At 48.6% G+C, this 27,918-nt stretch overlaps 1 protein-coding gene across 2 annotated transcripts in view; it reads right to left on the bottom strand.

The window, feature by feature from the left end:
- Positions 1-27,918, bottom strand: part of LOC116939229 (clathrin heavy chain 1) — a 43,973-nt gene that overhangs the window by 4,192 nt on the left and 11,863 nt on the right. The window contains exons 4-31 of one of the 2 annotated variants that reach the window (XM_032947378.2): positions 26,469-26,630; positions 25,908-26,021; positions 25,121-25,294; positions 23,778-23,975; positions 22,573-22,773; positions 21,605-21,757; positions 20,471-20,593; positions 20,194-20,331; positions 19,327-19,491; positions 18,280-18,460; positions 17,909-18,072; positions 16,727-16,852; positions 15,438-15,580; positions 14,346-14,580; positions 12,651-12,773; positions 12,047-12,192; positions 11,287-11,470; positions 10,017-10,209; positions 9,306-9,463; positions 8,012-8,176; positions 7,103-7,210; positions 6,371-6,538; positions 5,470-5,619; positions 4,763-4,894; positions 4,255-4,365; positions 3,350-3,520; positions 1,800-2,021; positions 809-829 (exon numbers count right to left, since the gene is read on the bottom strand). In XM_032947378.2, the coding sequence (XP_032803269.1) occupies positions 809-829; positions 1,800-2,021; positions 3,350-3,520; positions 4,255-4,365; positions 4,763-4,894; positions 5,470-5,619; positions 6,371-6,538; positions 7,103-7,210; positions 8,012-8,176; positions 9,306-9,463; positions 10,017-10,209; positions 11,287-11,470; positions 12,047-12,192; positions 12,651-12,773; positions 14,346-14,580; positions 15,438-15,580; positions 16,727-16,852; positions 17,909-18,072; positions 18,280-18,460; positions 19,327-19,491; positions 20,194-20,331; positions 20,471-20,593; positions 21,605-21,757; positions 22,573-22,773; positions 23,778-23,975; positions 25,121-25,294; positions 25,908-26,021; positions 26,469-26,630 (4,329 nt within the window). The remainder of the gene's footprint in view (positions 1-808; positions 830-1,799; positions 2,022-3,349; positions 3,521-4,254; positions 4,366-4,762; positions 4,895-5,469; positions 5,620-6,370; positions 6,539-7,102; positions 7,211-8,011; positions 8,177-9,305; positions 9,464-10,016; positions 10,210-11,286; positions 11,471-12,046; positions 12,193-12,650; positions 12,774-14,345; positions 14,581-15,437; positions 15,581-16,726; positions 16,853-17,908; positions 18,073-18,279; positions 18,461-19,326; positions 19,492-20,193; positions 20,332-20,470; positions 20,594-21,604; positions 21,758-22,572; positions 22,774-23,777; positions 23,976-25,120; positions 25,295-25,907; positions 26,022-26,468; positions 26,631-27,918) is intronic. The other variant, XM_032947381.2, reaches the window with a different exon arrangement.

Below are 27,918 nucleotides of genomic sequence, written 5' to 3'. Positions count from 1 at the left end.
AAAATCTAAAGCGAGGGGGGCGCAATGATCCAGTCTGGTAGAGACGGAACAAGTTACATCTGGGGAGGAGACTACACAAAGGAGGAGTTAGCGGCAAGAATGCCCGGGTTAATTGTCGTCGTCGTCATCAACATCACTCCTTCCTGGGGAGTTAATGGGTTAGTCCGCCTCTACAAGGGAAGGGCAAGCAGCCAGGCAAAATGCAGGGGCGCTACGGTAGCCACCGGCACAAGTTTCCAAACACTCTGCCCAGCACTGTGACACCTTCATCACACACATCACTACCACTGCAGCCTTCCATTGCATTACTACCACAATTGTTACCCCGTGTTATGTCCTATACAATCTGATGTGCCTTGCTTGGGCAGTGCCACCAAAGGGTGACAGCAATACAAGCTTCCAGAATACCAATGATCAGCAGCATCGTTCACCTACTCTAACCCATACTCAAATTCAAGCTAAATCACTCGTGGACAGAATGTGACTTTTGCTATTGCGAATGTGTAAAAGATATTTTTTGCGTGCCTGCTTATGCCTTGTGGGTGCTGCGAAAAGCCATTCCACTGAAGCAGCCACAAGGCCACGCGTGTCTCGGATCTCAGCAATGCAAACTCAAACTTAAGTTGCCATTCGACGTGTCAATTGTCAGGTTTTTTTTCTCCGTTTGCAGCACTGGAAAATAGGAGGGAACAGGGGGGGCGCGCGGTGTATTCACGCTTGTGGCAGATGCCGCGAAGGGTCAACTTGGCAGAGTGTTGTGGACAGTGCCGGGGGCAGAACACAGAGCAAAGGGAGATAAACCGTTCACCTTTGCCTTCATCTCATCCACCTGCAAGGAGAGGCCAGAGGAAATGCTCAAGGATCGAACGCAGGGCCCGACTTCACGGTGCAAAGCAAAACAAGTAGAAGACAGGCAAGTGGTGTGTACTAGATTTCTCATCGTACAGGTGGGGGGGGGGTAAGCAATCCGAGAGTAAAAACTGATTTAAGCCGAGAAACAAAACCCAAGCGAAAAGGTACGTTTAAGTTTACGTGAATGATCATAAAAAATCATTAAGCGAAAAAGAGCGAGTGAGAATTAGGGGTTGCCACGGCAGTATTATTTCAGGAAACAGCATTTGACGACGTCCTCTCCAAGCTGTGTTAATGCTCGTTAGATCCGTTGCTGAAGTGATCGTTATTTTAACAAAGGTTTTGTCAGTGTGGAGACAAGAAAAGATTAATCAGGATTATATCACCCCTTTTTCGACTTTATTCAACGCACTAAAGTAATGTACACATTAATTTGTCGATTGCAATAGTGAAAAGTAATGCATTAAAACAGCTGCATAATGTGCCGAGACACCGAACGTTGGCTTCAGACTCCAAGACTTCACAACTGATTGGTCTAATCGGTTGACCATGAGGAATCTAAAAGTGAAAAAGGCCTAATTCAATCGAACTTGTTGCTCTGTGGTGTAAAATACTGCTGCTCTGAATATATATATCAGTGCAGGCAACAAATCGTGAAGGTTTGTGAACGTGCCCAGCAGGGCGAGCAATTGGGAGTGTTGACTGGCCTTTGGGCTGGCCCATACGTGACGAGACAAACGCAAGACTGGAGGGTTATGCCGGCTATCGATTGACGAATTTCAGGACAGCAGTACTTCACACGATTTCCCTTTCTTCGGAGGCAACGCCCATTCAGGGGAGCCATCATCGGCAAGTGCGGCTATCTGCTTAAGGCGCCTGCCCGGCGACTATGCGGGCAGACAAATACATGCACGCGCGAGCGCTCGCTTGCCCGCCCGCCCACTCACCTTTGACAGGTACTCCCTCACGACCTGGATGAAGTAGGGCATGGCGAAGTCCATGATATTGTGCCTCCACGCCTGTTCCAGGATGACATCCGGCCGCAGCAGGTCGTAGCAGGAGAAGAGGCACCCGGCGAAGCACTCGTGCTTGCCCTCGCCCAGGAACCACGCGAGCAGGTCCTCCGCCAGCTCCGTGTCCTTCGACTCGGCCGCGTACTGCATGGCGTCCTGAGTGCACGCACGCGGGGACAGGGAAAGGGTAGCGGCCGAGGTGTTTGTTTGAATCGTTACAGCTGTACCGACAGGCACGCCCGTCGTTATCTCCCCACTAGTGACGTTGCATGTACTCTGGTGGGGCGCACAAATGACAAGGACTCCCCCCCCATATAGCTTTAACAGACTGTTGGCAAGTGCTGTTCGTGAGCACCTACGAAGGCCGGCACGGCACACGAGGGGGTGGGTGGCCAGCACCATGCCCGGCCACCTTTGTCTCCCAAGTGGAGATGTTTACGCATCGCACCAGGTACTCATTTGATGCCGAGTCGACCTAGGGAAGACCCAGGATCAGTTGAGATAATCGTCACTGGTGTTGGCCGTGAGCAGGAATCAACCCTCGGGTCGCCGGAATCGTAGTGCAGCACACAAACCACTGCGTGCCCGCTCCCCAGATTCTAATCAACACACGCACCATCACCCGACACGGCCAAACAGTAAAAAATGTGTCACATTTACAAAGGACAATAGTTCACTACTTTGACAGCTATAGGCTTAGTTCGGCCTGGAAGCGTATTATTAAAAAAATATATATAATACAATTACAATTCCTTATAAGGGAAACAAATACCAATGAATAACAATGGAATGATTACCAATCGATTATATAATTAAAAAAAACCTTCCCCATCTCAAATCACTGCACCTGAATGAATTAAATGATGACATCACCCTGCTGCTCTATTTAAGACTGGGAGCAAGAGGAGAGACTCAGCATTCTGGCTAACTGCCCGATGAAGCTGGATGTAATTACCAGCGAAACGTCGTACTCAAATTTTAAATGATGTTGATTCACTCAACACACCGGTGGGCTAATGTAGTGAACTATTTGTCTTATGTAAACGTGACATTTTATACTGTTTGGCAGTGTCGGGTGGTGGAGGGTTCCGACACATTTATAAATAACGCGATCTAACCCAAAAACCTTTATTATGAATAATATTGGTCGCGAAAGCCTACGTGTTAAACACACGCACTTTAAAACTCCTCCACACACACACCTACAAAGATAAATATCCCCCATATTACCACACAGGCTATTGGGGCAAGTGTTGTTATCGAGAACCTATGGGCCGCGGCACGGGCGCACGGAACTCGGGTCGCTGGGTTCATAGTGCAGCGCGCTAACCGCTACACCAGTGCTCCCCACACACACACACATCCAAAGTAACGCTGTACGTGCTCTTCTCAGGCACTAGCGGCAACCGGCCATCGAAAGCCTTGCGCACAACCTCAACACCCCACAATCCTGCGGGAATCGCAGAAGGCACGCGCAGCAGCACCTTGTAGAGGCGGTCCTTCTTGCACAGGTCGACGCTCTGCTTCCAGCGGTTGTTGCCCTTGTAGAGGTAGGCGGCGATGCGGCGGAACTCGATGAGTTCGTGTTTCTCCAGGCGCTGAGCCAGGCTGATGTTGTCGAAGTTGTCGTACGCGTCGATCGACGCACGCAGGCCCTGAGCGTGGCAAGTCGGGCACGGCAACATCGCAGAGGCAGAGACAGAGGAGACCGGAGTGTTGAGGCCAGGCGTCGGTAGCGAACGTCCATCATGGTGTGGCTAGGCGAGCACCACACATGACTACCTTCGTCTCTCGCCAGTGCTGATATTTACGTGTCACAACAACGAACACGAATTTTTAGGCGAGTTGAGCTATAATTTGCCACTGATATTCTACACAGTCAGGAATCGAACACAGGTTGCCAGGTAGATAGTACAGTACATAAACCTCAATGTAGACACATTTGGGTGTGAACTTTTAATTTACTAGGCATGTAAAGACGATTCACCAACCCCTCGACCCCTTTGATTCCATTGTCACGATTCAGGGAGGGGCGGGGGGGGTCATGATTCGATTAAGAATTTTTCTCTCTCATTTCATTTTTTTATTGTCCGATTGGTTTCCCTTCTCATTTTCTCCGTTTGGTTTTTAAAGTCTCGCGTTCATGCCATTAGCCTGAATGTAACATTCGTGAAAAATGTGCACAAATCTAGATTGAAAACATTTCTTTAGAACTGCTTTTTTGTGTTTAGTCTGTTGTCCTTCACTCCCGTACCTCCGACTGGCACGGGTGGCTATGTACAATGCAAATAGTTCAACTTACACATTACAAATCACTTTCACGGGGCACGGAGAGAGACATGGGTGATACAGGTGAATGGGACCAGGTGCGTGAATGTGGCCGCTTTACCTGGTAGTCCTCCTCCTCTATGAGCAGGTTGTTAAGGGCCTCGTTCACAGCCTTGTTGTTGTGGTTTTGCACCGAGCGCAGGTATGGCTTGACCAGCGGCAACTGGTTCACCTGCGGGACGATGGCAGCGAGCCATCGTTGAGCGAGAGACAAGACAACCGACAGTCTATACGCGACGTGGGGCGAGCAAGATGAACCCTCACGTTGACTTCCGTTTTGTGTTGTGTAAATACACAACGCTCCAAAACCTGGGTGCAGGATCCTGAAGTTATGCTACACTGTAGATAATTCAAAGTCTACACGGGGGACTTTTTTGTTGAAACAATTAAATCTTATGGAGGCTCTAAAACCCCCCAAAATACACATTTCTTCCCACTTTTAAAATGACGCGAATGCCACATCAACTTGCAGGACAGACTCGCACGTACAGCCATAGACATTTACTAGCGCCGCTGCCCACCACAACACACCCACCACCCCCAGGTGGCCGAGCAGCCGCACCACGCACCTTGCTGAAGTAGGCGACGGAGCGCGTGTGGTCAAGACGCGGCGACAGCACCAAGAGCAGGTCGTTGAGCAGCAGTGGCCTGTACTCCAGGTAGAAGTGCGTCGCTTTGTAGTAGAGCTCCACGTTGGCCACCTGCCGCCGGACGTGCAAACCAACGAGTCAGGACACGGAGACGCCAATGCCACGGCGACGGTACCGGCACGCAAAGCCATGGTGGCGAGTGCCACTCAACATCGGTTCCTCCGCGTCGACTGAGCGGCGGTGTTAGAACCGTGTGATGTGGGGAAGATGGCCAACGTCGACACGGGAAACGTCAGCATTTTTAAAGCACGTTCGTGTTAATGTTCAAGGTGTTATCATATCTTGTACCTTTAGCTGTGGACTTGTGCAAATTGTTCGCTCTAAAAACTTGCTACGAACAAAAATCATATTTAAAAAATCTATACACAAAAGATGTTTAAGGTGATTTAAACAGTAACCCAAATGATAGGTCTAGCTCATTTCATTCAAACAACTGATAAACGGGCCTTGAAACCAAACGCTCCGGTCGTTAGATCTTTCCATCCTGGCATTCAGCGACCCCAGGAGACGTGGTTAAACACGAGACGGGGCTTGCAGTGCGACCGGTTCGTTGAGATTCGGCAGTGCGGTTCAACTCAAAGATCGCGGTGGATTTGGCGGACTGGTCCGCTGGTGCCCTTCCCCACCTTGGTGATGATGTCCTTGAACTGGCTCTCCTTCCACGCGTCGGTGGGGTGGTTCATCATCGTGAGGATGGCGTTGTCAAACTCCTCGTACTTGTCATACAGGAACACCAGCTCGCCCCACAGGTGCGCCTGTTCTGCGGCTCGCAGCACCTGCAGGCGGGCAAACGCGGTGGGGAGAAATCGCAGACGTACACACGCGGGTGGGCGGGCACACGCGGGCGGGCACACGCACGCAATAATTCAACACACAGCCAAAAAGAGAGAAACAAGATTCAAGGAGATGTCTGTAGCAAGGCGAAGTGAACAATCTGGTAAGTTAGTGCATTCCAGTGGCTACATCGAAAATTGGTATCACTATCCAGAAGAGAGGAACATCTTTTTAAGCCCTGTAAGCAGCGTTCATCGCATGTCAATACAATTTGAGTTATTCCCGTCGCTGGAATGAGTCGAATTCAGTGAAAAACAAAATGACATATTTTTTGGGACAATCTCTGGCAAATCGGGGCTCAAACTATGAACTCGGTGCACTTCCAAACGCTACACCACTGTCAATCAGAATATGTATTTATCCAGGAGGAATCCGATGAGCTATGAAGCTCCTTTTTTCACAGATGTCCCAGTTGGGGTGGGTCAGCGAGTTACAACAACACTACAAAAAAAGATGGAAGTGCAAAGCAGAGAAAGAAGTTAAGCAAGTTAGAATAAAGTACAAATTGCAAATGCGGCCCAATTTCATGCCACGTTGGGAAAACGTCGCACGCTCTCCCCCGAATCGTCGGCTGAGCAAGCACCGTTTTTGTTGCATTCAGTTTATTGTACTTCCCCCGCACCTCCGATTAGCGCGGCTGGCTACGAACGGTGCTAAAGTTCAACGTACACACAAACATACATACGCACGAACCTTGGGGATGTTGACGCGGGACCAGAATAGCTCGAGATGCTCACGCATCTTCTGCGGCTTGAACTTGGAGTAGAGGATGGCGAGCTCTGTGAACATGCCCATGTGAGCGCGCTCCAGGCCCAGCGCGGCCTCCAGCAAGGAGATCAACTCCTCGAAGTAGCCGCGGTCCTGCGTGTACGTGTGCGCGAATGTGCACGGAACATAACATTTTTATAGGTTACAATGTAAATCGTCCGGCGTCCAAGCGGAAAGAAAATGTTTGTGCAGGCCTTAAGCAAACGATGAACTTGAGAGTGTAGGAGGAGAAAAATTGTAGTAGGTGCAATTATATACAAATAATAATAGGGGGGCAGGGGGCGTATAAAATGACTACAAGTTTGTGGGACGTTAGCAGTAGTTGTTCTAAAGGTTTAACTCATGCTCACCATTGGTATGTGAAATTTCCACAAGTTTCTGAGGACATTAAAACAGGTACCCGCCCTTATCTGCTAGATATAATAATAACACGTCAAGGCGTGGTTACAAACAGGGCAGGAGGGCATAGCTCCCATCAAAGCCTTTTGTGTGCAAGTTACGGGTGACCACCACATTTTCCACGTGCAACGCTGTCCAGCCCCCATCCGTTTGTTTCGGGGGAAGGCCTTCCCGTGACCCTTCCCTGTGCCGACGGGGATTTTTCTCGTGACCGACGCCGAGATTGACACCGCCGAGTGCGCGGATGGGAATCCTTGCCTGGTAGTAGTTGATCAGCTCCTCCAGCTCGTCGGCGTGTACTACGATGTGCAGGCCGCACATCTGCGCGAGGCGGAACTCGCGCCCGTCCACGCAGCTGAAGCACACCTGGGGGGGACAAGTGTCGACGCACGCGCACACGCGCGTACACACACAAGCGCACACACACGTGCGTCAGAACGATGGCAATGCACGGAAGACATAGCAAGGTGTGGAAGGACAAGTTATCAATGGAAAAAGGAATTCGGTCTCATACCGTTGTAATGTTGGACCAATTTATTTCTCATGAATAATGATCATTATAACGTAATCCAGGAAATGCTCAAAGGCACAAGACCTGCATTAGGGATCTGAAATGGGATCGGTGACCTATTCCTATTTAATTACTGTTTTACGCATGGAAGGAAATTAGAATACCTGGAAATTTTCACCGGGCATATGAGGCGACAACACTAAAGTAAACACAGATGGGTTCAAGAACCCACTTGCTGTCCTGCTATCTCCTGGCCATCGTGTAGTCCAGTGGGTTTTACTAATCCATGCATTCATCAAACCCTTGCCTTTAAAGCTCTGGATTACAGGCGTGCACCGCTACGCCAAATGGTTACCTGCTTTTGTCCTTAGAAATGTTTAAGCTATTTTAAACCAGATGTAAATCACAAACAGGTTTAATAACCAAATAAACCTCAGCTTTCATTTTCATCTTGAGGAAAACTGAAGGAATTTTTATTTCGAAACTATGCCAAGCTTTTAATTTTTAGTCTGCTTCAAAACGGGCTGGGGGTGCATCACAGAAGGCATCGGACGGGCAGGGTCCGCTTTCTTCTCCTCATCTCTTGACAGGCGACAACAATCGCAACGCACAAGCAGCAGGCAATGCAGAGGCAGGCCAGAGCACCACCACCCTACCTCCTTCCAAGTGCGCGTGGAGTTGGCCTTGCGTGCACTATCCACGGCCGCCTGGTACTCCCCGAGCAGCACCAGCGTGGAGGCCAGCCGCCCGAAGTTGGACACGTTGTTGTAGAGGAGCTTGGCCGCGTCGTACATTTTCTCGTCGTAGCATCGGTCTCCCACCTGCGGCCACGTGGTCGCAAACACAGAGGGGGCTCTGTAGTAGCAGCGGTGGAGTAACGACTGCGCCTCTAACGGTCATCGTGAGCAATGCAACGTTCCCTTCGATCTCCGTCGCTCCTCAAGTGGAGGCACACATTTGTTGCAGCTGGGCTGTAGGGGTTTTTTTATTTTGAGGTTGTTATTCCCCCCTTCCCTTCACCATTTCCGAACAGGGAGAAGGATGCTTAAATGATCAAATTGGCAGTATTATATAAGTCAAGGACATTTTGCTTGTTTGTTCCACCTAATGTTGGAACAATGTAGCGCTACAGAATTCCTTCCACAATTTCAATTAAAAGGCAATTAATTTGTAACGACCGTTTCAAATAAGTATAATTCACTACAATTCGGCATATAAAGAGATCAGTTCCACTGATGTTTTCCCACCTCAGGTGGTCCCATTTCTATTGAGCCATGGGCTGTCATGTGGTCTTCATTTAAAGGAATATGCACATCCAAAAACAATTCTCTTAAACTTGATTTGGCGCTTTCGTGACGGCAGGAATTATTCTTTGGTTCTTTCGGTAAAGTCACGTAGCAATAGAAAATAATAAATTACATAACATGTACCTTGTGTACATGCATATAGGCTGGGTCTTGGGCTGTCCAATACAAGCTTGGGGCTTCGTTAACAATAATAAAACATTTTATCGTGGTCAACACACAAGCAATTGTATCGGAGTAACATCACTGCAGTGCCATAATGCTGCTTCAAAGTCGTGTCAGACAACACAGGGCGTCAGGCAGCCGAGTTATCTACAAGACAAGCGTCAACTTAAAGCTTATGTTTTCGTAGCAGAGAATGATCCATATGCATCAAGGAGGGTTGTTTGTGTTGTGGGTTCTGTCTTCTGGCACAGTAGGGGGCACAGGTGGTGCATCAGCCAGTCGTCTCAGTCAGTCGACCTGTGGCATCTGGGTCTGCCCCGTCAACTCCTGTCAGCGGGCGTTCGACACTTCACGTGGCCTCAAGGTGCACATAGCCTGGCACAAGCGTCGTGGTGACGTCACCGCCACTTAGTGGCGAATGGTGGTTGTTGTTGCTGTCTTCTTGCAATTAAAGAATGGTATTTGGTAGAGTTGCTCGCACCTGCTGGATGTGCGCGTTGTTGGGCCCGCTGATGAACTCCTCCAGCTCGGCCAGACGGTTGGTCTTGGCGAGCGCGAATATGAGCTCCGTCTCCACGTACGATTCACGCGCCTTCTTGCGCGCCATCTGCAGGTACTTCACCAGGTCCTCCCAGTCATCTGCGCAAGCACGCACAGTGTAAGTGGAAGGGAGCAGAGGGAGATGAGAGGGGGAAAGGAACGAGTATGACTAACAGATTGTTCCAAGGTGTTTTTAAAGACAGCGGAAAACACTTTTACATGGGCCAGTCAAAGCAAAAACTGGAACCATCTACGGGTAACAAAAATCCCAGTCATACAGATTTATGAATAAGAATCTAAATATGTATTTATCCTGGAGGAATACGATGAGCTAAAAAGCTCGTTTTCATAGATGTCCAGTAGGGGCAGGACAGAACATTACAACAACAACAAACAATTTATATGGCCAATAACTTCAAATTATGTTATAACCCACTCATTTGCAATGGTTATCACATTATTTATTCACTGTTATTGGCCACAAAGAAATTGGAATCAGTAAAGTTGTCACCTCCGATGGTACCGACCAGTAAAATATCTGGCCCTGGCTTATGGACCGAGCCATGCAAGGTAGTCAACATTCTTGCCACTGTGGCACCCAACATAAATAAGAGTCACAGGGGGTCGACAATGTGCGGTTTGGCAGACGGACCACTCTGGTTGGCCGCCTGCACGACGTCCATGTATGCCGACGGGTCATCGGCCTTGATGTACGAGTCCACGGCCTCCTTGATGAGGCCCTTCTGCAGCTGTGCGCGCGCCAGCTGGGACCAGACCGCCGGCTCGTTGCAGCGCTCCGCGAACTCGTAGGCGCGGTCCAGGTTACCGATGTGGTCAATCAGCACCTGAGCGAGTGGGCAAGTACCTCTGGTTATCACAAAGTTTAAACGGGGTATTTAACTTCCTGCAAAGTGTGACGAAGGCGCTACCACGAGGCCATGTCGCCACCCTCTATACAGGGCGCATCATAATTTTTGTAACATTTAAATGGCACAATCGTTTTTTATGTAAAAAGAATAGATAATATACTGTAACATGATAACAAATGTATGTTAATAACTTCAAAAAGTCAAAGAGTCTCCACTTGTTCGCCATCATTGTCAACACACGCCTGGAATCTTCTCCAGGTGGTCTCCAGAGCCCGGAGGCACATTTGTTGTGGTATTGTTGCAAATTCTCAGAAGTGTTAACATTATTTTTTAAGTACCCTGTATATAGAAACGATTGGTATCATTAAAGCTCTGTCACCACTGGTGCCATAAGTTTCCACTCTGGCCCAAGGGCTCAAACTACTGCAACAATTGCTGCAGTAGTAACATTGTACGTTAAGGGACATCAGGAAAATCCACATTAATCCGGTTATAAATAATTCTGCTTACATTAAAAAATGGCACTTTGCAGTTACAAAAAATAAAAATGAAGTATGAATAAAGGTATAAATATATGTGCAAATGCACAATTGCAACGACTGCCACCATGCTCTATTAAAAGTGAATGCGTGCCATGCTAAATGCACTGAGGACACGTGACCTGCAACTTCACCACCTGTGCTCTCCACTGTGCCACAACCGCTGCGCACATGTACAATAATAAAGATCTCCCATCTAGCCTTTACAGACTGTTGGGGCAAGTGCTGTTAGTGAGCACCTATGTTGGCCGGCACTGCACACGAGGGGGTAGGTGGCGAGCACCATGCCCGACTGCCTTTGTTTCCCCAGTGGCTAGATTTACACACCGCACAAGGTACTAGGCTGAATTTACCTAGGGGAGGCCCAGGACCAGTCCAGATATTCGTCACTCATGTTGGCCTTGAGCAGGAATCGAACTCGGGTCCCCAGGTTCGTAATGCAGCGCGCTAAACCGCTGCACTACCACTCCCCACATGTACACAAGCACACACACAGACGCCGACACCGCCGCACCTGCACGGCGGAGGTGTTGACGTCAAACTTGCGGAAGATGGCAAAGGCCTCCTCGTAGAGCTCGCTGCTGATGGCGATGTTGGCGATGTCGGGAGCATCATAGTTGTCCAGGCGGTTGATGTACTCCATGACGCGCGAGCGGTCAGCCTTGATGGCCGTCAGGATCAGGAGGTTCTGCAGGTTTCTGAAGGTGTTGCAAATAATAACAACAAAGCGTTACTTGTTTACATACGACCAGAGGACACCAAATTTAAAATCCGTTTTCAATGCAGAGGAATATGTGCCACTGTAAATCTCTTCCTGCCCTTAAACGGGCAGCATTAGCCGATGTGACTTTACAGCATTGGCCTCAAGATTTGAAGGGAAATTCTTTTAGAAATGCATCTGTAAAGTTATGCATTATAACACACATTACTTGCGTTTCATGAACACCGATTGGTTTGTGGCATGCAACCTTGCGTAGTCACGTGACCTCTCAATGACCAGATGAGAAGTTGCTATTCCAGTTGCCCACTAGGGGGCAGCAGCGATCAAATTTGTCCACTCATGGGAAACTTACTTTTTTTTACTCAACAGATACCCAACAGAAACCGGTACAACAACCATTTGTCGGTGACAGATTGTTGGCAACGATCACCACGAAACTGCTCCTCTTGTGCATCACACGTCACCATTAGTCCACGACTCTCGGCTCGAAGCTTTCGCACCAACCCCTCCCTGCCACCCCCACCCCGCCGCCTTGGACAAGGTCGGCACGAACCGGTGCTCGCTGAACACGGAATTGTCGAGCACAATCTTCTCCAGGAGCTCGATCAGCTCGTTGGGCAGGTCGGCCGTCATGAAGGACTTGACGGTGACAGACACCTCCTCCGGATCTTGCGTTTCAGACAGGGCGGTCTGCACCACCTGATCGGAGCACAGTAGCGGAGCCATGGGGGTGGCCCCATCGGCATTGTGAGCACACACAAATGAATCCAAGCGAGGGACACCGTGCGTGCGCGCCCAGCGTGGCACAAGCGCCCTGGTAATGTCTCCGCCACTAAGTGGCAAACGGCAGTTGTTGTTGTTGTTGCTGCTGTGATCACACAGACGCAACTCAATGGGGGGGCGACAACGAACGGCGATCACATTTAGCGCAAACACACTAAGCACATTGGGGTGTGTGTGCGCAGTGGGGGGGGGGGGGGGGGTTGAGCCATTGTCAGTGTGGGGGGGGGGGGGGTCGATCCAGCATTCGTAGAGCAGAGTTGGTGTGACCCCTCCCCCCCTGCGGCCACCGAAGGTGCGACCATACGCCAGTGGGCGCACGGAGCAATGGGGGTGGGTGGTGGTGGTGGTGTGTGGCGTGGCGGCGCGGGGCAAACCTGATCAATGAGCTGCCGCCGGAAGGGATTGGACTCCTGGAGCACCTCGGCCCACAGGTCCGGGTCTTTACGCCGAACCAGGTAGCGCGCCTCGCTCTTGAACAGCGAGTTCTCGTTGCACACCTGTCAACCATCAGCGGGAGGCAGCACCGAATGGCACCGGACCGTCAGGGTACAGGCGGGACGACCATGGTCTAAAGGCGACAGCTAGAAACTCGTGGCCTGATCGACAGGTTGGTTTCGTGGTGGCGGGTACGAAGGAGCAGCGGTGTGCGTTGGTTTGCGCGCTTGCGCCACGAAGCCGGCGGCCGGAAATCGATTCCCAGCCCCGACGGGTAGCATCAGCGGCAAGTGATAATCTCAACCAGCCGTGCCGTGGGCACTCCCTTCGTACGCTCGCTGCTTTGGCAAGCATGCCAGAACTACGATCAAATAAACCCCATGACCTAGCATAGGATATGGGAAGGCCTTCATTTAGCAGTGGAGTGGCATTATAATATAGTTTTTATAATTTTGGGCTGAATCACACCAATGAATCGTTAAAAATAAACAGTTGGGAATAAAATCCACAACATAGCGATGTTCCTAAGGCAAAGCCGAGGTTAGGCAACCCTGTGAGGTGAATAAGAGGTTAAATTGTAAAACGGGATTAAGGCAACTTTTCAGCACTGGCGTTAGGATTAGAGCTAATCATAGCCTCAACCTCGTTCATCCAAACACGCAGTCCCACAAACAGTCTCTGAGGTGCAAGCAACCCGCACGCCAGCTCATGAGCCACGCTCGGATAAAATCTGGCAACCCGTCATACACATTTGAATGTCAATACCCGACACCATCGTGACATGCATCACCACACAAAGTACTGGGACACAAAGATTCATCATGACCCCATTAAAGTATTTCAGGGTCACCATTCAAGGCAAGCAACATTGTTTCGATTTTAGCATCTCGTGTGTGTATTGTCGTAATTAATCTCATTCGTACCGTTACGTTCAATTAGCCTAAATGTAAGGATGCAGCCTTGCAAATGCTCGCTCACACCACTGCTTGTGGAAAGGGCTTCCACTACAGGGAGATCTAGAGAGCCCCTCTAAGCTGGTACTTGGCCTACTCTTCCACGCTGGCCAGACATCTTGCAAGGGGTAGGAGAACTCGCACTTTATCCCACCACGTGTGACCTGGTGATCGACTGTGGCGCACTCATTTATACTGCTGGATGGACAGAGGCGATTAAGGGGGGGGGGTGGAGTTAAGATTCACATGCACCTCCGGGATTCCCAAGGCCAGTGTGCTAACCATTCCACCATGGCAGGAACAGCATAACATTTGCAAAAAAACAGAATTCTCACATGGAATATTCAGGGCATGGATTGCGAGCCTAAGAATCGGTTTTAAAATCGATCTGTCGTTTTATGCCCACAACCTACGTCACAATGAAGACAAATATACCCCGTATAGGTTTAACAGACTTTTGGGGATAGTGCTGTTAGCGGGCACCGAGAAAAACCGGGCTAGCGCCACACCCGGTCGCATTTCTCTCCCCAGTGGTGATGTTTACACAGCGCACAAGGTACTCATTCGAAGCCATGTCGACCTTGGAGAAGCTCCAAGACCGGGTTCAGATAATCGTCACTGGTGTCGGTGGCCACGTGCATACACACACACACACACGCGTAACACGCGCAAACCACGTACGTTGATGAGCTCGCGGTCGCAGGTGCCGCGCTCGTAGGCGACGCAGGCGAGGTGCGGGTCGCGCTTCTCGCAGTACTTGCCGACCACGCGGCTGTCGTAGAAGGGGTTCTCGCGCAGGAAGCGCTCGGGGTTGTTGTTGCTGTCGATGTAGATCTTGGCGAGGGCGTTGTGCGTCGCCGGCTCGTCGCAGCCCTCGTGGATGCGCGACTCCAGCCAGGGCAGCAGCAGCTTCAGCCTGCACCACAACGTGGCGTCACAACAGAGGTCAAACAGGTGGCTCACACTGCAGGTGCATATTGAGTGGAGGGGGGTATTCTCCTTAATCGTGAATTTTTTACAGCTTCCAATCCAAGAATATATATTAAAAAAAAATTCCCCACGCTGTCAGTCATTAATGCTGTTTGACCATACTTCACCACGCTGGTTGGCCGGTTGGTGAAAGAGGCACCTAGGATCGGTTCAGATATCAGAATCTTTATTTAGCCTGGAGGAATCCGATAAGCTATGAAGCTCTTTTTCACAGATGCCCAGTATGGGCGGTTCAGAAAGTTACAACAGCATATCACTCGAACCGACATTAACCACGACTGGGAATTAAACTCTGCTCACCGATGGATAGCATTCATTTGAGATCTCAGTTACAGTCCATTCTCCTATAATGTGTTTTCATAAAGCGAATATATAAAGCGATTGAGTGAGCAGAACTACATCACGCGAGTAGGAATAAGTGGTTGCACGGCTGTCTCGGCAAAGCATCGCTTCTAGATGCTACCCACGCGCCTCAGTCTTTATTCAGCCTGCATACGCATCTCACGTGTTATAGCAGACGATGCTTTACCCTATATTATTCATTATAACGAGATTTCTTCATAACGCGGTATTCTTCAGGAACACAACACTGCTTTTATAGAACAGACTGTACTGTCATTTAACTTTAAAAGTACGCATATACATGCAAACATATTACAAGGCACTTACAGGTCTCTAACATTATAAAGTGGAAAACCGCAACAGCTTAATTCAATGCCAGGGAAACTATAAACGACCCTGGGGAGGGTGAGAAACGAGTCGGCCGCGAGTGAAACCGCGCACCTGTTTCTCTTCTCAACCTCGGCCACGAGCTCGTCCGTGGAGAACTGGCCCCGCACCACCATGATGAGGTTCTTGATGATGTCCTCGGAGCAGTCGACGTCCAGCAGCCCTCCGATAACCACGGGCAGACGGCTCGGGTTCACCTGAACCAAGGACAAAGAACCCCCCGCACCGTATAAGCTTTTATCAGACTGTTGCAGGCAAGTGCTGTTTGGGAGCACCTATGAAGTAACGGCACACGTGGGGGTGTCGGTGGACAGCACCACGCCCAGCCCCCTTTGTTTCCCGAGTGGTCGATGTTTACACCGCACCAGGTACCAGTCAAGATAATTGTCAGCGATTGTTGGCCGTGAGTGGAAAACTAACTTGGGCCATCGGGTTCGTAACACAGTGCTCTAACGGTTACACCACCGCTCCCCACACCTGAACAATGCACACACGCGCACACACACACACAGGATGACCGAAAAGTGCAGCTTCACAAAAGTCACGGTCAGGTGCAGTTGTTTTAGTAATTCCCCATTTGCTTCCTCCCTCCAACGCTTTTTATTAACGTCATGTGATGCATGAAGACGTTTTCATTTGGGAACTGCTGCAGCTGAACAATGCACACCGCATTGTGCTGGAATAGCGTCCGAAAGATGACGTCACAACCGCTTGTGAAGTCACATTAAAAAAAACGGCCTCATTCACCCACAGGGGACATAATTTTGAAACGATCTGCAAAGAATGTCAGTTGCATGCCAAAGAAAATGATTTTTTTTATTCTCAAGAGAAATTACCAATAAATAAAAAATCCTCTTCCAAGGGAGCTCAGGTGGATAAATACCATGCCCTAGCATTTAGCGGATAACACCGAGATCCTGGGTTTTCGAACAGCCATTGTTAAACTGGGTTTTCAAAAGTGATCCGTTAATGGTCTCAAATCACCCAAAAATGACTGCATAGAAAATCTATCAGGTTAAATGTGTTTTTGAACAATCTCATAGGTATCCCAATAGTATATTTCTCCAAAACACAAGATTAATATCTATATATATACCTATGTTAATATTAATTCAATATGGATGTTTAGCATGCAACGATATATTTAAGAAAACAGTAAATTCACACAAAAGCCTGAGGGTGTAACGCAAAACGCACCTCCCGAGTCGTGTCCGTATGTTTGCCCACTCGCGCGAAATTTGGTGTGCGTTACGCAAGTCGCCATTATATTATTACTGTCGTTACAGGAACACAGAAACACGAGCACGCGCGTTACACGCCGGCCTGTACAGCAAAGGGCGCACCTTCTGCACGTAGATCTCAATGTACTTCTGCAGGTTGTTGCGGTACAGGTAGAGGACCAAGTCGTGGACGAAGTCGAAGCGGTCGCACACGATGATGAGCGGCAGCTGATCCGTCAGCTTCGCCTCCTGGCGGGACAACACAACCACGCGCGCACGGCACGCCCAACCACGGTGAGCGACGCCCCGCCGCCCGTCCAATTTTAAAATCCAGCGTGCGCTATAAGAAGTGAGCACACGTTGCCCAGTGCGCTACGCGAGGTACTCTACACGCTGGGAGATATTTTTTTCCAACGTCGGGCAGAATAGGAGGAAACTGCGGTCACTAAATCAGCAAAACTCTCGCAGACGGGGCAAAATCGACACGTGCATTATATCCCATCCAGCAAGACGCCGCGGGGGATATAATCACCTACGTCTAGACGGAGGGAAGACAGAGGGAGCAAGTTCTAAGAGGCTACCGCAGTGGAGTTTCTGTTTACCTTGTGTAGGTCCTGATTGTCGGAGAAGCGAGGCAAAGCACAGCAGTGAGGACTGGCCAAACAGAACTCGGCTACATAACACATGGGGTGTGAGTGATGCGGTGTGCTTCAGAGTGCTGTTGTATATATATGTACAAAAAAAATCAATGTCCTTCCATTGCCTGGATTAGATATTAAGAGCCATTACGCAAATGAAATGTCCATAACCGTAGACGGAGGCAACTGGGTTCAGAGTAATTTTCAGAGTGGAGATTTTAGGCATTACAATTTTCAAAATGGAGCATACTCGGACGTGTGATGGCGGTGCGATTTGATTCATCTCCACTTCAGAGCGGTTGTTACGCTTTGGTTATTTTTAGGAGACATTACAGGGTGGTTCGACAAAACGTAACAATACAACTGATCGCCTTTATACACATTGACTGTGGTATCCATCCCTCCCCGCCATCAGAGAAGAGCAAAATGTGTGAAATCAGCCTATTGAATATATTTTCCGTTTCAAGATGGTTTTAACGATGAAATACGGCAAGCTTTTTTTTATTGCGCGAATTTTTTTTGGTATATTTTTACATTTATCTTTCGTTTCCTTATGCGATCGACCCCCCCCCCTGCCATTAGAACAAAGAATTTACACCTTGCCAGCTCCCATCTCTGGAAAAACCCCACCCCCCATCCCACCAAGAGAGACACGATGCACGCACACCTTGAGGAAGTTTTTGACGCGCTCGGGGTCGTAGCAATTGCTCTCGCGGCAGATCCGCTCCACCTCCTTGATCTGGCCGGTCTTGCAGGCCGCCTGGATGTACTTGAAGTGCACGTCAGGATCCTGGCTGAAGTTGACAATGGAGCCCAAGAAGTAGAAGAGACCTGCGGTGGGGAACGGGGGAGCACTGAATACCCGGTGTCACGCAACCACGCATCTTGAGATATTCCCGCAGAGTCGCCCCGGTAAAGTGGGCGGCACACAGGTTAGCCCCAAAAGCCTTCAAATGGAAGTCGACGTGGTAGAGCAGCTTCCCGGCCACCTCCTTCCCTCCCCCCTCCCTCAATCTTGCAAGCTTCCTGTGACCTCACCTTCGAAGCTCTTGAAAGACTCAAAGAGGTCGATGAGGGCCTGGGTGCCCAGTTGCTCGTGGTACTTGGAGGCCACCTGTACGCAGATCTGCAAGTTCTGGCGGATGTTGGCCGACAGCATGGCTCGCAGGCACTCCAACGAGTCCTCCACCGAGAGCGAGCCAAAGTAGTTCACGAGCCACTGCACACGGCGAGCACGAGTGGAGGGGACATGAGGGCACGTTACTAAATGACAAAGTAACAAGACGACAAGTCACGATTTGTTGATTTTGAAATCGATTCCACCGCTCACGATACGTGCATCCGCTCGAGTTTTAAATGACAAAACATTATTTTTCATTAAGGAAGCTTCAAACTTGTGTCGGACAGCCCAGGACACAGAGCCTCTGCAAATATTTACATAATAAAAAACAATCGTTTGTGATTGTCTTTCTTGAGTAACGCAAACGGCTTTAAAATGGATGGCTGAAGAAAAAATGTCTTCCATCCTGCCACTTTTTTTTATTGCGCATTCTTCCTGGTTCCATTTGTAGTCCTGTAGCCAAGTGCTCATTTGTGGCCAGGTCGCTTATGAAAGATAATCTAATAGCCCAGTGGGCTTTACTTGGTACGATAAACATATTTGTATATATATTCTTGGTTCTTTCGGTAAAGTCACGTTGAAGGGAAACAATAAAATATATATAAAACAATATATTATTATTTTATTGTTTCCCTTCAACGTGACTTTACTGAAAGAACCAAGAATATGAATCACTGCAGTCATGAAAGCTTTAAATCAAATATTTGTATATATTGTTTTAAGTGATTTGCTTACCTTACCGATACGTTGCACTCCTATCAATTTTTTTATTTTTTGTGGTGTTCTGACCTTACCCTACTGAACTTCTGTGAAAAATAGCTTTACAGTTCATTGGATTCCTCCAGTATAAATACATATTCTGATTCACTTAATAAAAGACTCATCCCAACGACGCACCCGTCATCATTTCGTTTGCCAAATAAGCTCGAGGTTGAGCAGCAGGCGGAGCGGGGGCACTCGCTCACCTCCGGGTTGAGCAGGTGCGTGTGCACGACGGCGCGCTTGATGTCGTACAGGTCCGTGTAGTGCTCCAGGGCACGCTGCAGGAGCCCCGCCTTCTCGCACAGCTGCGCCACGTGCGCACGGTCGTAGTGCGAGAACATCTGGTTGCCTAGGATAGCGTCTGCCACCTGGAAACGGAATCATAAAAACGATAACGACAATGATGTTGGATGTAGACATCGTAGCCATGCGCAAGTACGCCTCCAGATTCCGTACAGAGCGGTGGAGGGTGAACACCGAAAAGTGGAAATTATGGGGAATGTTTAGGTGACCCAGGGAATGGAGTGAGCGTGGGGGCGCAGGGGAACAGAGGGAGAGAGAAGGGGTGGGGGGAGACAATATGGCAGCACAACGCACGGAGCAAACGAGTCCCTGGGGAGTCCGAGAGGAATCGGTGCCAATGGAGGCCGGCGCCCACGAGTCCCAGGGGCGCCGGGACCTAGCACCAACAAGATCCAGGGGCAGACCGGGCCAAGGAGAGACGACTGGAGGAAACGGTGAGAAGGTGCAAGGCGGTGGAAGGATGGTGGATGCATGGGTCAGGAGGCAGCACGGTGGTCCACAGCTGATTGAGGGGGAGAAGCAAGAGAGGCTTAAGAGAAAATGTAAAAAAACTAATACAATAATTTCAATCAGGAGCTTATTGGGAGGATTAAAGAAACTTTGGTGTATGCTAATTTATGGTGAAGGGGGGGTGGAGTGGGGTCTGATAGGATGGTGGGAGCTTGATTCTGCGACCCTGCCTTTGGGCAAAGGACTCAAGAAGAATCATTAGGACGAGTGCGGATCGATTTAAAAGTCTGACCGACAGCAGGCGCTGTGGCAGGCACCTGTGGGGCGTGCATCAGGTTCATCTCCAGCAGCCGAGTCTGCAGGTGGCCCTCGGACGGGCGGTTGTTCTTGAGGGCATCGAGCAAGAAGGAGGTGCACTGTTGGATGAGGTTGCCCTCCATGAACACGTCCACAATCTGCAACAAGAGAGCACAACACGTTTCCATGTTACCAAGAGGGGGAGAGCTGTAACAACGAATGCTTGGCAAAGGTGTGGGGGGGATATGGGAGGAAGGAAGCTGGGGTGGAGGGAGAAGGGATTGGTGGGAGTCCAACCTGGTTGATGTCGGCAAGAGGCTCCTCGTCCTGCACCAGCATCTGGGCAAACTGGGTGCCCTGCTCGGGGTTGACGCGCATCACGTTACGCAGAAGGAACACCCAGTCCGGGGTGTAGCCCACCTGCGCGCAAAGACAAAGATCCGCCATATAGTCTTTAACTAAACCGTTTTTATTTCACCAGGAAAGCCCACTGAGCTATAGTGCTCTTTTTCAGAAGCGACCTGGCCACACATGATAGCTGAATGAAGTGGCTTATCATGTGGAAGTGTATTAGCAGCCAAAACACTCTAAACGCATGTTTCTAAATTTGAAGGCAATTTTGTATTTATTAAGAGCACTTCTTGCATGGGAGGAAACTGCAGCACCTGTAGAAAACCCACCACACATAAGAGGGAATAATATTTACACGTCTGCAGACAGCTTTATGAACCCACTTTCTCTGATGTCATCTCCTGGGTAGATTGGTGACGCAAGTATTGTGAGGTCCATTCAGATCGAGACAATTCTGATTTAATAATTTTACCAACTGGATAAAGACTGCAACTGATGAAAATGAGTCGTGTTTCCAGACACAGAGTTGCTCTTGGCCTGGTTAAAAATTTCATTCTCAGTATGCACCACGGCAAGCTCACAAAAATTGAGGAAACCGCCAAAAATACTAATACCAGCATTGAAATGAAAATGTGCGCTGCTGCAGGAAAACCCATAAACAGTTAAAACAGTACCTTTGAGTAACAAGTGGACTCTTTGTAAGGAATTTCAACCTCGGTAAATTTCAGCGAGCTTACCAAATAGTATGGCGCTAATTTTGAAATGATTGGAAGACATGGGGCTTAATTTCAGCCGGGTCTGCGATCCAGAAAATGTATCGACACCTGGCACACCGCGTCAAGTATGCCTCTCGCTGGGGCTGTGGCTACACGTCACGTGCCTACGCCAATCTACCAGCGACCTCAAAAACCTTTGAGACACTAAGCCTTGGCTGGGGAAGACCCATTTGTGAATAGGTCTAAACGAACATGTATCTTATAAGCAGGAGTTACCGCAGAAACAGATGTTGTCAGAAATCTCTCGAAAAGCTAGAATTCACTCAAGAGGATTTATTACGGCAATTGGGGATCCCTTGCTCACCTTCTTGGCGTAGAGGACGATTTTCTGGAACTGGCCGGTCTCGGCAAAGCACTGAATGACCTTGTTGGGCACGTTGGCGCGGAGGTACACGCTGAGCGCCAGGGTGGGGTCGGCCGTGCGCACCAGGTCTCCCAGCTCCTCCGAGCACTCCAGCTGATCACGAAAAAAAAAGGAAAAACCTCCTCTTCAGTGACAGCAAAACACAGCTCTCGTTTTGGAAATGGATGACGCTCTTCTTGTGAGGGGCCATTATAAAGTCTACGGTATGACAAAGAACGTACACCAACCATGAAACTAATTGCATACAGTTTCCTACACTCAAACCCCTATTTCACAGGACACGCAACTCAAATATTAACTCGAGTTTGTTTTCTCTGTAATGATAGAAACGTGGAAGTCACTGGGAGCCATGTCTGGTGAGAAGAGGTTTTCATAAAATCTAAAATGGAGGCGCCGATATTCTCTGGATTTTCAACATTCGTAATTTGTCACTTGCACCTATAAACCTGCCTATGCCAATTTAAAGCTTTCGTGACTGAAGGATTCATCTTCTTTGGTTCTTTCGGTAAAGTCACGTAGATGAAGGCCGCTTGTGTTGTGGCCGAAACGTCGTGAGAATTTTATTGTGTTATATTATTTTATTTTATCAATTTATTATTTTATTCTCATTCTACGTGACTTTACCGAAAGAACCAAATAAGCTGCCTATGCCAATCGCCTGTAAAATACAACAGACGCAATCTTCTGCTACGAAATGTTCTCAACACATCAATTCAAGCAACAACTTTTTATTCGCCTTTCATAAATGGAACGACCTTATTTCCGCCCCCCCCCCGCCCCCCGACTACACCGTTCCTTCTACAACATTTTCCCCCCGCCAAGAGTTCATTTGTATGTACGTTGAACTTCTTTCCCACCGTACGTAGCCAAGTGCCAATTGCGGACGCCACCCCCACGGCCACACCTACCTTGTCCTCCTTGAGCCACTTCTCGAGGAGCTGCTTGCGACCCTGCTGCAGGACAGGGCGGCACAGCTCCAGGGACTCGTACTTATTGAGCTGACCCTGGTCCAGCAGGATGCCAAAGTACTGCAGCAGCGGAGACGTCTGGCCCTGCTGGGCTGGCACCGACTGGAACTTGCGGATCGTGTCAGGCGTGCGCAGGATCCCCTGGGCGAGTTGACGACGGGGGCGGCAGGCAGGGGGGAGGGGTGATGTTTTGGTTCGGGGAGGGGTTGAGGCAGTGGGGGGGGGAAGCGGTTTGTTATTACTCAGGAAAAAGCAAAGACGAGATGGAATTTCGTTTATTTGCGCAGGGTTAAATTAATCGAGGCTTACAAGTTGAAAGGGTGGAAGACGACTTTTTTTCGTTTATAGCTCTGGCTTAAAAGATACGTGGTTAGATTTTCTGACCAGCTGCCTCTTCCCCATGAAGCATATTCATTTATACATTAGCATACCATCTGTCCTGTGCACTGCATTAGTGTCTTCCCTTTAAATAATAAATACCCCTCCTACCTCCTATATTCCAAGTCGCCTCTTTGCGCTTCCCCCCCCCCCACATCTGTACAACATGTTGATACGTGGTTACGTTTAGATGTTTTGTAAAGACAAATTGTATTGTGGAGGTACAATAAGTTGAAATTGCGGTACGTGCAATACTAACACAAACGCATTCATTCATTAACTGTGAGCTAACCCTTCCATGTTGTATGCCTATAACAATTCACACATGGCGATTTGATTGTTACCACTGTTACCATACAGCAGTGTTATTGAGGAATGTGCCACATTTGTTGTTACAATTCAAGCATATTGAATCTAGAATCAATTATTTTGCCCCATTGCGGCTGCCTCCCATGCAATGCAGACGGCTTCTCATTTGCCCTTCCTTGGTCGGTTAGTCTCATTTATTCCCTTTGCGTTAAGGTATAAAAACGCGATAAGTAATCACAAAATAACACATTCTTACGCTCACATACCGACGCGTGCATCACGTGTAAAGGTTTTAATTACCCGTCTCATTTACTAAGGGACATCCGTGAAAAAAAGCTTTATAGCTCATTGGATTCCTCCAGTACAAATATATATTCTGATTTTGAACCATGACACACAACAAACGCGCATGCACATCCACGCGAGCGCACGCATTCGGGCGGTATGCGGGCACGTACCTTGGGCGCGCTGGCAGCCACCTTGGCGGCCTCGGAGAAATTGGCCTGCGCAAAGAGCGTGTTGAACTTGCGCGCAAACAGCTCCTCGGCGCCGGCCATGTTGTTGCGCACGGCGAGGCGCAGCGCCAGGTCGGGGTTCTGCAGCACGTTGGTGATGTACGGGATGAGATTCTCCTCCTCCACACACACCGACAGCACCTGCGAATGGAGACACACGCGTGCGCGTGCAGGTAAACAGAATCAGAATATTTATTTAGAGGAGGAATCCAATGAGCTATAAAGCTCTTCCTACCGTAGATGTCCAACAATGCAAAAAAAAAGCAAGTCACTAAAAATAAATACGTCAAAATAAATCAAGTACAAATTGCATAAGTACATAAATTCCTGCATTTGCATGTCGTTGCACCTTTATCACACTCATCGCTCTCTTCTCCCTCACGACAGCCCCGTCCCGCCAATAATAATAAATAGCCCCCCCCGTTTTGCCTGCTCCCTTTCACTTGGACAATATCCCACTATTTTAGTTTTTCCACAACGCTAAATGTTACCCCGACCTCGCTATGTCGGCGTTGTGCTGCGAGACGAAGAATCGATTTGATGCACGCGCAGAGTAACGCGGTCGTTCGTGTTAAGAGAACGGTCTGCGGAAGTAGATGTCGAAGAGCAACCGCCGAAGAGTCATTCAATTGGCTTCTGTCCCACGCACGAATATACGGACGTTATTTAATATTCTTGCTTTGGGGGCTCACCACACAAAGGCCAACGCAAGTAATATGATACTTGTGTTGATACATTTGATATGTGTCTGCTGGCGCACCAGTTGGAGCTTCGTTAACTCATTAGTTCACAGAGGTGGGAGGCCTTGCCCAATAGTCGATGAAATCTAAAACAAATCTTAGCATAGACATTGGCCCATGGTCTTAAGTCAACCACCAACTCTGCTGAGAAGGGTTAAGCCTGGATAGTGGTTGGATGGGCGACCACTACTCATTCGAAAGTTCTAGGCCACGGTGTTCTGTGGTTGGTAGCAGAGGACAGTGCAGCAATGTCCACTGTTGTGTTGTATTCCATACTTCCACATCATCTATGCTCTGCCTTCATCACCGCAGCACGGTATAACATGGTCAAATAACCCCCACGACTCTAAACAGCAACCTCATCCCGTAGTCCACTGACAAAATGGCTGTAGCATGTAGATACACACCTAGGACTGCGTTTCTCCCAGGCTATCCGACATGAGTCGAAAGCTTCACAGAAGCCAAAAGAAAAAAACTTTTAAGTAACCGTAAGGCAAGCGCTACCACCCACGGTGCAAACCCTACACTACAGCTTTGGTCACACACCTGTCCCTTGCGGTTGACGCCGATGATGCCGCAGGTGGCCTCGTGAGCGGCCGTGACAAAGATGGTCTCGCCACTGATACGGTTCATGTAGATGCACACGCCGCTCTCCAGGTCGTACAGGTGGATGTAGCCGTACTTGGTGATCAGGTAGATCACGCCGTGCTTCTGGCTCACCTGAGCAGCGGTTAATTTACAATGATCATTAAAACACAATACAGATCACGCCAACAAAAGTAATTTCATACTCGGAATAATGATCTACGCCTCGAAAGTCAACTATGATGTCAATTCGCTAAAACAAGGAGTTTTGTTCACAGTTTACGGATATTTTTTTACAAGCAGCAGGAAACGTTTAAAACAAAAGTGTGTTGGCAGCGGTGTGCAAGTATGAAATACAATTCACCTAAGTTCATTTGTAACACTGGATTAAAACGTAATTTTTTTTAAAGATTCATGTTTTAGACAATAGCCCTTCTTCAGAGCAGAAAGAGGGCAAACAGATCGACTTACGAGTTTTAAATTAATGCATCATTATGCCTTGTAATTTAATACCTCAAAGCATGTTAATTCCCTGGAAAGTCACTATAAATCAAAGTGCAACTGTCTGAAAATTAACCTCTCGTATACTTTCCCATTTAAAACTGCTTTCCATCAAGCATTGACCTTGTCGGTGAGAAGTTCTAATCGAATCTAGCTGTTAGTAAATGCTCAATGCATGTGGTAAGAGAGAGGGCAAGGGGGGGGGGGGGGCAGCGACGGGGCATGACGTGTGCGCTGGGACACGAACCTGCATGGCCACCGGGAAGTCGTTCTGAGCCTCGGGAGGGAAAAATACGTCCACCGCCTTCTTGGTAAACGCCTGGTTCCCCGCGGGAGGCTGCCCAACCTCAATGATGTGCAGCTGCGGTAGACATCGATACGGAAACAACAACTTCAGGTTTTGTGTTCCCAAAAGTACTGCAATCAGCAGGCGGCCGACTCGCGAGCCAACCACGAAATGACCGGACGATTCAGAAGAGGTGAGAGGGGGTGGATTGGGGGGCACTCATTCAGAGGTGAAAGCTTGACGAAGGAAGTTCTAGAAGGATGTCGGCGAAGCAGCCGAAAAGAAAAGACGCTGCTTGAGGACTTCAAGGAAGGGGCGGCCTTACAGTGAAATTAAGAACAAAACTCAAGATTGGGCAGGATGGAGGGCTTTTGACCCAAGAATCTGCCATCGGACATACATCGGAGTAAACAAGAAAAGAGAAGCATTTGCAGAGATGGAAAAGCAAAGATTTTCAGCGCTTGAGTTGAGGCAAACGAGGAAGACCAATGATGAGAACACCGGGGGGTGAGAGGCAAGCACCTTTCCCCCGGCCTGGCTGCGGACGGCGAAGGTGAAGAGGGTGGAGGACTCCGCGTTGCCCTCCATCTTGAACTCGCTGAAGGCGGCAGCGTGCCCTTCGATGGGCTGCGAGACTTTCCGCTCGACCGAGTAGAGCTGCATCGCGCCCACGACACGGTTTTGCTGCACCCGGCAAAACAAAAAAAACAAAACGAGGAAGAAAAATCATACATACGCACAGAATGTGTTGCTTTCTATGCCCGATTAACACGATTGGCTAGGTAGGGTGTGAAATTAGTTAAACATACATACCGTAGATGCACCCCACTTTAGACGTACCAGTCCTAGACGGCCAGTTAATGCGCGAACGCTTTCAACGTCAGTTTGATAAGTATTAATTATTAACAATGCAGTTTGGTTCATGGGCAAGAACTCATCTTTCATTTTTAAAGCTCCCGCTTTTATTACTCTTCCCCAATTGTACCATCGGCGTCATGTCACGTGACCGCAACATTTCCATTCTAAACTCTTACAGTGAGGAGCACCAACTTGCATTAGAGAGCCTTGGAAGAGGATATCGCATAACTACTTCCATAATCCATTTAACAGGTCTATTATTGACAATGTATGACATTCAGCATCTATATTTTTATCCTTAATATCTGGATTATATCCTCGTAAAAAATCGAAATCGACTTTGTTAATGGGAGCATCATAAATAATGCAAGAATCATTTGTTTAAATTATTGAAACTGTGTGCTTGCTAAAACTATTACATTCTTGCAGGTATTTTATCTGGTTACACGTGGATTAAGAGAAAAAAGGACAGCCAAATGCAATACTCCACAACGTAAATCTAAGGACGACAGTGCTAGATTGGTCACACACTGGGAGCCAAAGGTGAGAAGTCAATTCATAATCACTACTAAAATGTTTTACACAATCTTATCACTGCTGCAACACAAACGTCGAAACTCACATTTGCATATTATATTACCATGCTTCAGAAGAGAACAAAAAAAGCTAACATAAAAGGCAACATAAAACAATGAGAGGAAGCATACATTGGCTTGACTACTGTGAGCACAGTGGGGCGCACTAGGCATCAATTATAGAGCTAACGTCTGACGCTAGACTGCAGCAGGAGGCCGCTTAGAAGGGAGGATGTGGAGCGGCACGGTGAAGGGATGTAACGTATGGATGAATCATCACGATACGGCATCACGACGATTCATCTATTTGTTCACCGAGGTATGTGTAAGAAAGTACACGGATCAGATTAGACGGACAATTCGATGCGTACATTGCGAGCGTGAAGAATATTTTAAACCGCCGAATTGTTATATCGCTTCTACTACTGTACTGTATGCTTTGACAAGCACACTGGCCTCCACGCCTTTCACTGCAGTTTCCACAAACCAAACACAATGAACGTATGAAGGGGAAAAACCCGACTTTTACACAAGGCAAG

The sequence above is a fragment of the Petromyzon marinus genome, chromosome 5 (genome assembly GCF_048934315.1).
Source record: "Petromyzon marinus isolate PM22_M1 ecotype Great Lakes invasive population chromosome 5, UKy_Petmar_22M1.pri1.0, whole genome shotgun sequence".
Lineage (NCBI taxonomy): Eukaryota > Metazoa > Chordata > Hyperoartia > Petromyzontiformes > Petromyzontidae > Petromyzon > Petromyzon marinus.
This window is presented reverse-complemented; position numbering and strand designations above follow the sequence as displayed.